This window comes from Castanea sativa, chromosome 8, assembly GCF_040712315.1.
Source record: "Castanea sativa cultivar Marrone di Chiusa Pesio chromosome 8, ASM4071231v1".
NCBI lineage: Eukaryota > Viridiplantae > Streptophyta > Magnoliopsida > Fagales > Fagaceae > Castanea > Castanea sativa.
This window is the reverse complement of record NC_134020.1, coordinates 54,589,402-54,600,997: the sequence shown is the minus strand read 5'-3', so window position 1 is coordinate 54,600,997 and position 11,596 is coordinate 54,589,402. Positions and strand designations below refer to the sequence as shown.

Sequence of the window (11,596 nt, the reverse complement as noted above, 5' to 3'; positions counted from 1 at the left end):
GTACGGTTTATAAGACACTTATCAATGTATTATATATACACACTTATAGCACCTCTATCTTCTTCTTCCTTTTTTTTTTCCTAGTCTGGTCTCTAAACCAGTAATTTTCAATGATATATTTCTTGGACAAATATTAATAAAAAGACTATACTCTCATATTTTAATTTGGCTGCTCAAAGCTAAATTTTTTACTTAGCCAATGTGATGGTGGTGGCTAGGGAACAATCAAACAAAGAAAAAAAATATACAAAAGTGAAAAATGCTCAAACAATTTATTTTTTCCTTAAACCAGCATGGGTTTAACATATTAAAGTTATATTGTTTTGGTCATAGTTCAATTGGTTGACATTTTATGGTATTTCTAATAGAGACATCTAGAGTTTAAATATTTCATCTTCAACTATCTATGTATTAATAAAGTTATCTTGTATTGAAATTACATAGCAAATATTACGCAGAGCATAGTGGCAACTTATATGATAGCCACATGAGTGACATATGTCATTTATTTATAAGTCTATTTGTCTTTTATTTATCTTTGTTATTCAATCAAAGTTAATTATAAGTCTTTGTTCCACCCTAATAAATCTGATCATAAGGTGACGTGAAGTCAATCTAGGGAGTTGTCAGTTATCAAACATTTAGTTGTAAGCATTTATTTCACATGCAATATATTCACCTATAAATATCAACGAGAAATCAGAAGTAGGGAGAGAGTTTTATTCTAAAAATTACTTGCAAGTGTTTTTGCTTTAGAGTTTAGTAATTCCTTCTCACAATCAAGTGTGTGACTTGGTCTTGTTGAATGACATTTACTATCAATAGCGTTGAGTTGTATCCGCTACCTCGAATTGAGTGACATCGCGAAACCATTCAATCTTCTCATTCGGTTGAATCTATGATTTTAAGAATATAAAGCAATTGTATGTTTTTCCATCCCTACGCCCATGACAAGAGTGTAAAGTCTACTAGTAAGAAAAACAGGCCTTTTTTTTTCTTGATAGCCCATCTTATCCTCAAACAGGGACACGCGTCACTCATGTGCATCTAATCCGTTATCCACATTTCACACCCGTTGGGCGTTCGTTCAATACTCTATACCAAAAAAACGACGCCGTCTAAACAGTTCTACTAATATTCTGAGTGAGTGAGTGAGTGAGTGAGTGTGAAGCAACAAAAGCTGAGACTGAGAGAGAGAGAGAGAGAGAGACGAAAATGGTGGTTTTTGGCGGGAACAAGGTGGGCCAGGTGGTGGCCGGAATTGGCGATAACGGTTTGGGCCAGATTCTTGCCGCCGTGGCTACAGCTCTCCTCTTCCGCCTCTTCTCCGGCCCAGGCCCAGCTCTCCCGCCGGAGGCCGATCAAGAAGAACGCGACGAGGACGACTTCGCCGGAGACTCCGAATCCGGCGATTCAAGCGCCGACGGTAAAGTGTTTCCGGTCACAATCCGGTGGCGCAACATCACTTGCTCTCTCTCCGATAAATCCTCCAAATCAGTCAGTTCCTTCTTTTCTTGAATTCAAAATTCAATTTTTTTGTGAAATCAATTACAAACTTTCAAAATCTTAGACCAAAACTCGTTAATTATCATAGAGAATTTGAATTTGAATTTGTTGTTGTTGTTGTTGTTGTTGCACTTGATTGAACCAAATGAACATGTGATGGAAATTGTAATGTGTAAACTAAACTCGCGACTCTTTAGGTGCGGTTTCTGCTTAAAAACGTGAGTGGAGAGGCGAAACCGGGGAGATTGTTAGCGATAATGGGGCCATCAGGGTCAGGAAAGACTACATTGCTCAATGTTCTTGCAGGTCAGATGATGGCGTCGCCGCGTGTGCATTTGTCAGGCCTTTTGGAGGTCAATGGGAAGCCTAGCTCTAACAAAGCTTATAAGTAAATGCCAAAAAAATTTGTGATAAATTTGTTGTTTTTAATATGATTAGAGAGGTTTATTGGTAATTGTTGTTTTTTTTTCCCCATTTTTTGTTGTAGGTTTGCTTATGTGAGACAAGAGGATCTCTTTTTCTCGCAGCTAACTGTGCAGGAAACGCTGTCTCTTGCAGCCGAGCTTCAGCGTCCGGAGATACCTTCGGTGGAAGAGAGGGATGAATATGTGAACACTCTCTTATTCAAACTAGGATTGGTAAGACTTAATGGACTTAGCTATGGACTTAGCTATGGGACTCAAAATTTTAAAATTCTACTAGGAAGCAGGATTGAGTGATGAATATTGTTTCCGGCTTCTTTTGGGCAGCCAATGAGCTCTAACTCAAATGTTACTTCCTCTCCTTGTAAGGGCAAGTTGGAGGGTGAAGTTGTGGGTTTAAGACTCACCAGACGTGTGTAATTTTGATAATTGAATAAGAAATAACAGTGTTTTGGATAACAAAGTCATGCTAAAAGGGGTTAAGTGCATTTTTCAAAGTAGTTTCTGCTTTCACTTCAAGTTGGAAATGAATGAATTGGTGCCAATTGAACACTCTCTTATTCAAACTAGGCTTGGTAAGATTGTATGCACTTGACTAATGAATTATTTATATATTTTGTACTAGGAATTCAATTCTACTTGAATCTCTGCATTAGAGAAGCAGGATCAGGTGCTGAATATTATTTTCAGCTGCTTTTGGGTAGCCAATGAGCTCTGGCTCTAATGCTACGCCCTCCCCTTGTAAGAGTAAGGTGGAGGGCGAAGTTGTGGGTTCAAGACTCCCTAGAATCTAATTGAATAAGAAATAGCTGTGTTGTGGATTAGAAATCATGATTTAAGGCGTCCAGTGCATTTTTTTGAAAATAGTTTCTGCTTTCCCTTCGTGTTGGAAATGAAAGAATTTGTTTCGATTGAACATTAATTTGAAATTTGTAAGCTTATGTTAATTTTTTATTGCCTTTCTATGACGGATTTGTTCTGTTTCTTTAAAGGTCAGTTGTGCTGATACCCGTATTGGTGATGCAAAGGTCCGTGGAATCAGTGGGGGTGAAAAGAAACGCTTGTCTCTGGCTTGTGAACTCATTGCAAGCCCATCAGTCATATTTGCTGATGAACCAACAACTGGTAGGCATACCAATTTAAATTTTGCTAGTGCAATATACCTTAATGGCTCTCCTTTTTTTTTTTTTTTTGTGCTTACAAAGATGTCTACATGTATTATCAAGTGACACTTGATTGACATAATAGTTTTAAAATGCTTTACAACAGATCAAACACAATTACACTTACATTTGGACAATGGGCGTGGTCAATAATTTTCAGAAAACCTTTCATCTCCAATAAACATGTAAACATGTCTCCGAATAAGAATCTTCCCCCCCCTCCCCTCCCCTCCCCTCCCCTCCCTCTAGAAGAATATTAAATGTGCTGCACATGAATAATATAATTCAAGTTAGAGAAAACTAAAACCTAAGTTCACTCATGATACTAAACTACACGCCAGTTTGGCAGGGATGTAACTTTATATAATATGAAAATCTACAGCTGCTTTTAGAAGCTACCCAGCCTACCCTCAGATTGCTTCTCAAAAGCCACCAAAAAAGCCAAAACACTTAAAGCTGTACTGTTTGATAACTGACAGGCTACAGGGTATCTTCTGCTTAAAAGCTGAAGCACCAATAAAGAAACCATGAAAAGCTTATAGGATAGGTATAAAATCTTCTAATTCATAGCCTATGACATGATCTCTTGTATATATAAGCAAATGCTATTAGAAGACACACTTGTTAGGGAAGTTCCAAATTGTAATCACAATGTTCAGGCAGCTTTGTTATTGTATATGTCATAGACAAAAAAGCTATCCTATTAGTTCCTGTAAAACTAGTAAAGAAAAAAAATATATTTTTCTTGTTCACAAAATTTACCGTTGTCCTTTCAGGACTTGATGCCTTCCAGGCAGAGAAAGTAATGGAAACTCTTCGACAGCTTGCACAGGATGGACATTCTGTTATCTGCTCCATACACCAACCTCGGGGGTCTGTGTACAGCAAATTTGACGACATTGTGTTGCTAACAGAGGGTGCACTTGTTTATGCTGGTCCTGCTCGTGAAGAACCACTGGCATACTTCTCTAAATTTGGGTTGTTAGCTGAACCTTGCTTAAAGCTATTGTGTTAATGTTATCTTTACCTGCTTCCTATTTGGGGGTAGGGGTGGGGTGGTGATTTTCACCAAAAAGAGGTGGCTTATACTCTGTGCAAAGTTCAGTAGTTGTTGTTTTTAGTCCTCTCCTGTTTCATGTGGCCCAAATCATATTTATATCCTTGGTTGAGATTCACCAAGTAATTCCATCTACATGTGAAGATTAATCCCTGGTTTCTCAATGGTTGCATAAGGATTATTGTGCCAAGAAATAATCTGTCACATATATGGCATGACCCATAAACATAAACGTAAACTATATACTGCAAATTATTTCCTAACCCATAAATTTGCTTGTTCAATGTCATGGACCTTTTACTTGGATGAAATGTATAAACTATCCATTAAATGCATAATTTCATAAACAATGCCCAGTTTTGGACAAAATACTACCATGTGTCATGATTCATGTGTGTGTTTCAAACATCACATCTTTTCCATTCATTTTGTCAGTACTCTCCTTTTAAAGGAAAAATTGGTCATTGAATGCTACTTTCAAATTTATCATATTTGGGGCTAGTCAATTGTAAATGACTGATGACTAAGCTTTTGTTGTCCAATTAAGTACTGTTAAATGATTCAAATGCCATTTGGTTAATGTGAAGTTTGTGGAGCTGTACTATCATGGCTAGTTACTTCTGAAAGTATTGACTAATTGAAGGTTGATTCAACAGGTACCATTGCCCAGATCATGTTAATCCAGCTGAATTTCTTGCTGATCTCATATCCATTGACTACAGTTCTTCTGAAAGTGTCTCTTCTTCTCAGAAACGGATCGATGGTCTTGTTGACTCTTTCTCGCTACAATCATCAACAATCCTTTATGCTACTCCAATTACCAGAAGGGAGGTTTCCAGAAGTGGCATGAAGTTAAGCAAGAAAACTATAACCAAGAAGAAGGGAGGTTGGTGGAGGCAATTCTGGTTGCTCCTTAAACGAGCATGGATGCAGGTTAGTCTTTCACTTTTATTGTTAATCAATGTTTCATGACACAAAGTAGTTTCTATCCTCAATTACTATGAAGGGTTTTGGCACTGGAGCAGCTATTAGAGAGATGCATATATGTAGTACAGTTGGTTTTATATAATCAACTGTATTGTCATGTCAATGAAACTTCAATTCCTTGTTCTTTTTGGTTGACACCTTTCCATGACTGACTAGGCTTCTCGAGATGGGCCAACAAATAAAGTTCGGGCAAGAATGTCGGTTGCATCAGCTATAATATTTGGGTCAGTTTTCTGGAGAATGGGAAGATCTCAGACATCAATACAAGACAGAATGGGACTGCTTCAGGTGTGAAATGTTTCTGATTCCCTGGGAAACCCCTGCCCTTTTTTCACTGCCACCTTATATTGCATCATGCTTTTCAAACATTTATATGCAACAGTTTACTACAGTGCTCCTAGTTGCTTTATATTCCACTCAGTTGGATTATTCCCTATTTCTGGTCTGCTTATTTGACATTCTAAAATGGCATTTGCTAATTCAGTTGTCTCTAAATTTTGTTATTAAATCTTATGATAATGTGCTCCACTTCTTTCCAAGAGCTTACTTGTACACTCTCATAAAACAAGTCTAATAAAAACAAACCTGGTTGTTCCTCTTCCAATTTTCCAAATGGCATCACTTAATTTACTCATTTGTTTCTGGATATATCACAAAACATGTCTAACAAACAAAACCTGGTTGTTTCTCTTCCAGAAGGCATTACTTAAATCACTCAGATTTCTGCTTACTAGGTCACATTTTGCAAATTGGACTTAAATCTAGTGATTGTGTGAATGTGTTTGTTGGGGATGGGGGGTGGTGGGGACTTCTTCTAAAATCCATTGTATGAAGCACATGGTGAACAAATGAAGAAACGATTTGAATTTCACTAGTTGAATCAGTTTTGGTGGAGAGTGGATACCTTGTCCAAATTAAAGTATGAATAGCCCTACTGGCATGGCTCACCGGCCAAATAATGCAGAACACACAGTGGTTGACAGATATAAATTTCAGATAGTAAATATATAAGGTGGTTGTTTTCAATAGAATAAGCAAATTCATTAATTTAGATGATAATTACTTCCTGTTGTATTTTGGAATTACCTAGCAGTCGTCTATTTTATTTTCTACCTTTTCATGTCCACTCAAACCTTCCTCATTGTTCTGCAGCTACATCCCTTATTGAAAATTTGATTGTATGATCTTATCAGACTTAAAAATTCAAACTTTTCCTGTAGGTCTATATCTCTAGTTATTCTTAAAATGAAAATACTTTTTGGTTAATTTAAATTTCCTTTTTATCCTCTCTAAGGTTGCTGCGATAAATACTGCAATGGCTGCTCTTACAAAGACTGTGGGTGTGTTTCCCAAGGAACGTGCAATTGTAGACAGAGAGCATGCAAAGGGGTCTTATAAGTTAGGACCCTATCTGCTTTCCAAATTGATAGCTGAAATTCCCATTGGAGCAGCATTTCCATTAATGTTTGGTGCTGTGTTGTACCCCATGGCTCGACTCCATCCAACTTTGTCCAGGTGAGTATTATAAAGCTTTTTGGTTTTCTGACTTAAGACGTTAAGATGCAGTTCCACAATCGGCACATTTTCTAAATAAATAATGTGGGTGAACATGTAGTTTGGTCTTATAAATCAGCCTTTTTATTTTCTGACACAATATGCAGCTTGGCAATTCCTCCTTTATGTTTAGGAAAAGTGTGGGTGAACATTGATTTGAAGAATTAACTTATGAAATGTTTGTGTAAACTATCACAAGTGGAGACAGACACACATATCCTGCTTTTTTGGAAGCTATAACTACTCCCAACAAAAGGCATTGGTTACTCTGAAAGAATATGATGAAAATAGTATAAAAAAGAGTTCCTTCAAAATTATTACTCTGTATTATTGTATAAATTGCAGATTGTTTTGTCTGAATAAGCTATATGGCTCTTCTTTGCAAAAGATTTAAACGACTGTTAGGTGAAAAAAAAGTTGAAATCCTAGGGAAAGACTAAAATGGTTCAACAAATGTTGTTGTACCTTTTTCTTTATTTCCTCTTTTTTGGAATAGGGGGGGTGTGGGGGTGGGGGGGGTGGAGGGGATGTGGTAGGTAAGTGGGGAGTGGGACAGAAGGTGAAGACAATGCATGAACCCTCAGCACAAGGAGACCTGAAGTCAGGCCTGCATGTTAGTTACCACTTACTTATAGATTGGCCAGTGGGCCTAAAAAGGAGGTTAATTAATAATCTTAAATTGAAATCCTTCAAAAGAATCAATCAGAGGGGAAAAAGGGGGGGGAAGGGGGGGGGACCAGTTATAGTTTTCTTCAGGTAAGTTGAAGTGGGACTTTCTTCATGTTACATTGACACTACAGATATATAAGATGATAATTTATATGTTGCTAAATAAATAGATGGGCCCATCAACTTTCAAATCCCCCAAAGGTGGATTTGCTGAGTAATCTGGCCATCAGATCAAGCTGTCAAATGCATCCATGAAACCAAAAATTTGTGGAAACTTATTAGAGTTGTATTTTGTAAAGCCTTGGATTATTGCATTACAGTGTTTGCTAAATTGCTGCAAGCATGTGCTTTTATATCTTGGTGGGTTGACTAAGTGCTGTATATCTTATTAAGAGTTCTCTCTTTATAGATCATTCTATGGTTCACAAGGTCCTTAATTTTCTCATGACTTTGATTGTTGTGAACAATCTGATGACCGATGTTTTATAATTTGAATGATGGGGGAATAATTTCATCACAAGGTATAAAGTTACTGACTTGGAAATCTGATGTTCTAGATTTGGGAGGTTCTGTGGTATCATGACTGTAGAATCTTTTGCTGCGTCTGCAATGGGTCTTACAGTTGGGGCTATGGTTCCAACCACTGAAGCAGCAATGGCAGTTGGGCCCTCTCTCATGACAGTATTCCTTGTATTTGGAGGCTATTATGTCAATGCTGACAATACACCAATCATCTTTCGTTGGATTCCTCGTGTTTCTCTAATAAGATGGTAAATATGTCATTATTTGCAAATGAGGATAAAAGAAAACTGTTAACAAAACTTCTTAGATTTTGAATTAGATAATCAGGGTCATTTATTATTATTATTATTTTCTTGTCATGATTTTTCTAATTGATGAATCCTATTTTCATTGGCACATTTTCAGGGCGTTTCAAGGGCTTTGCATTAATGAATTTAAGGGTCTTCAATTCGATCATCAGAATTCTTTTGATATTCAAAACGGAGAACAGGTAAGAGGAGGGTATGCATTCTTCTATTTTGAGTTGTAAATGACATGGAACTTAAGTAAACAGAATGTTCATCTAAAGATGCATGCCATATATGAAAAAATAGTTGTGCTATTTGCACACCTGGTATGCAGTGGACTTTTCCTATTACCGACTATAGCACAAATAGGAGAAGACCAGATCAATTGGCATAAATTATGTCACCTAGGAATAGGTACAGGTGCTAAGGATGGTTTAGATTAAGATCTTGGTGCTGTGTCTTTGGAGATGGGACATGACTGTTGAAGTACTAGGCTTAAATTTGTAGTTTTTTTGTGATTTAAATTATTCTGAAATATGAGACAATAATCTTCTTTAATAGAAATATTTTTAAAACTATCACTGTAAGAACACCAAAACACATCTTTTATGGAAATTCTTTGGTCCCTTTTCAGAGATTTGCAGAAAATACAGGTATAACTGATCCAGTTAAATCTGCACTGGCTTTTCTTCACCATGCTCTTTATTGTGTTGAATCTTTTTGAGTCCCCTTCTTTTTTTAATAATCTTTTTGTTACATCACCTCTATGCCTATGCCTTTATGGAAACGAAATAGTCAAATTTCACTTTGATTTGGGGACCTAAAGTCTATTTCAGAAACATCTAAGTCCATTACATTTAATAAATGGCTGACAATGATATCTCTTGATGCAATTGGGTGTTTTCTTGATAAATTATTCTTACATATGTAATATTTATCAGAATCTTTCTTCCTTCTTTTTTTTTGGCATTTTGCAGGCACTTGAGCGACTCTCCTTTGGAGGAAGTCGCATTAGGGAGACGGTGATAGCCCAGAGCAGGATACTATTGTTTTGGTATTCTACAACTTACCTTTTCCTTGAGAAAAACAAGCCCAAATACCAGCAGCTTGAATTACCCCCTCCTGACCAAATCCAACCAGAGCAACAGCTCGAGACTTTTACTACTTACCAAGTTGAAAAATACAGCCAAGTTGAGCCACCACATCCCATCAACCAGGTCGAATCAAACCAACATCTCGCATCACCGCCAATTGACCAAGTCCGACCATTTATCCTAGAAGGTTTGTGAATTCTTGGATATTACAAATGTTGTTATCAGATGTGCCACTATTCATTGATCTATCTCATACAGGTGCTAATTAAGGAAAAAAGATGTCTTTGCATAAAGGGAGGGTCTCATGCATAATCTGCTTCTGTAGTACTTTTGAATTGTCGTAATTATTGTATATGGAATCATTAGCGTAGAAATTTTCTTATGGAACTAGACTTGCAATTTACAAAGGATCTTAATGTCATAAAAAGTGGTCATCCTGAACCTTCTCGGAGAGAGAAATTTGAATGCTCATTGCCGGTAATTGTAGCTGAGAGATCTCTTGCTTGGTTTCTTCCTTGTTTTCTAGACCTCTTTGCTTAGCGCAATGGGCGAAATTCCCACCTTTTTATTATGTATTCATAGTGAGCAAGTGGCATGTAATTCCAATATTTGAATACCAAATTCTAACCAGTACATATTTCTGTTAATTAGATATGCTTTATTATACAACTCTGACTAGGGATGTGTTAAAATAAAGGTTAAATCATATATACATGATTAAATTTACCATTTTCTATTGGCTTAAGCTTTTAAATAATTGATAATTTATCTTGTATCACCAATCTAAGTATGGTATCTTGACCGTCTTCACTCTTATCTCTTATTTAAGAAATTCAAAGTTTTAGAACAATTGGTACTATATCACGGTACCAAAGTGGATGGTTTTGAGTCCGAACTCCAAACAATGTATTAACATTTATCTCTTTTTTAAAAAAATTAAAAATCCTATTCCTATACGTTGATTTTAAGCTTTAATAACACGTCGTAATTTATCATCTAGATGAAGTTTGAGAAGTTTCTTTAATAGCAGTGTTTGACTCAGTTGATTTAAGTGAGGTGATAGATCCGTGCCTAGATGTGATAGTGATATATCTAGATGGGTTTGCGAAGATTCATTCTAAATCGATTTTTAAAACTGACTTTTCAAATAATCAATCACATGTTAAAAAGAGTTTAGCGTAGATCATATATTGTTCATTGTATCTTCCAATAATATATATATATATATATATATATATATATATATATATATATATATATATAAGCCGCCATTAATTTAACTCTTTTGCTTTGTGTGTCAAGGGAAACTTCTTCGTGCAAGAGAGAGAGTGCCAAATGCAACCTTCTCATAGGACCAAGTATTCACATCTCTACAAAACGGCACACGCCAACACATGCCACTTTTTTTTTTTTTACGTTTTTAACGCGGTGTCTCTCTTTGTCACGTTCATGAGTCACTATCACGAAGACAATTTCTTGGCTATAACTACAATTGTAGTTGCAACTACAAGCCTAATACTATAAATACAAACCATAACCCAAACTACCTTGCTCACAAGTCACAACTCACAACAACGTGGTTATTAGACATACAATCACAAACAGTTTTTCACGTCCAAGAAAATGGAAGCAACTTCTCTACGTTCCCTTGTACTTTCACCATCTCCCGTTGTTAATGGCAACTCACTTATATTGCACAAGAAGATGGGGTTCATCAACTTCAAGTCCAGCCAATTGATCAATAGGCCTCATCCCAAAGCCAGTATCGTTCATGCATCAAATAAAAGAGATGCATACGGTCGTGACTATGATGGCAAGGTGGTCGATGAAAACATGATCATTCTCAGAATGAGGATTCATGAGATGAAGATGGAGGAGACTCCTCAGGAGCCCCCTTCTCATTGGATGGAATGGGAGAAACAATATTTTGCTACTTATTATTCGGATGTTTGTGAAGCAATTGGGTTTTTGCAGTCCCAACTGATGAATGCTAGGCCTAGCTTGGCTTTGGGAGTGGTGGCTCTTGTTATGCTGAGCGTACCAACTTCAATGGTGTTCATTATGTTTCATTTGGTGGAGATAGCTAAGGTTGTATTAGCTGGGAGTCCTTAGATAATTTTGGCAGATTTTCTGACTTGTTTATACATAGATATTTCGGTTTCTTAACTACAATTTTATCAAGTTTAGTAATGACAAAGTGATTATTTTCAGAAGTTAAAAATTTAATGCTCTCTCTCTCTCTCTCTCTCTCTCTCTCTCTCTCTCTCTCTCTCTCTCTCTCTCTCTCTCTCTCTCTCAAAGTTAGTAAAATTGCTCATTTTTCTAATATGGTTGT

The 11,596-nt window shown here is 36.6% G+C and overlaps 1 protein-coding gene across 1 annotated transcript; it reads left to right on the top strand.

The window, feature by feature from the left end:
- Positions 1-1,167: 1,167 nt before the first annotated feature.
- On the top strand, positions 1,168-9,909 carry LOC142607764 (ABC transporter G family member 7-like). The gene is made up of 12 exons (XM_075779383.1): positions 1,168-1,497; positions 1,704-1,894; positions 1,994-2,144; positions 2,921-3,053; positions 3,868-4,069; positions 4,805-5,081; positions 5,292-5,423; positions 6,430-6,650; positions 7,916-8,128; positions 8,286-8,370; positions 9,145-9,448; positions 9,520-9,909. The coding sequence occupies exons 1-12, from the start codon at positions 1,216-1,218 to the stop codon at positions 9,528-9,530; spliced, it is 2,202 nt and encodes a 733-aa protein (XP_075635498.1). The 5' UTR covers positions 1,168-1,215; the 3' UTR covers positions 9,531-9,909.
- The last annotated feature ends 1,687 nt before the right edge of the window (positions 9,910-11,596 follow it).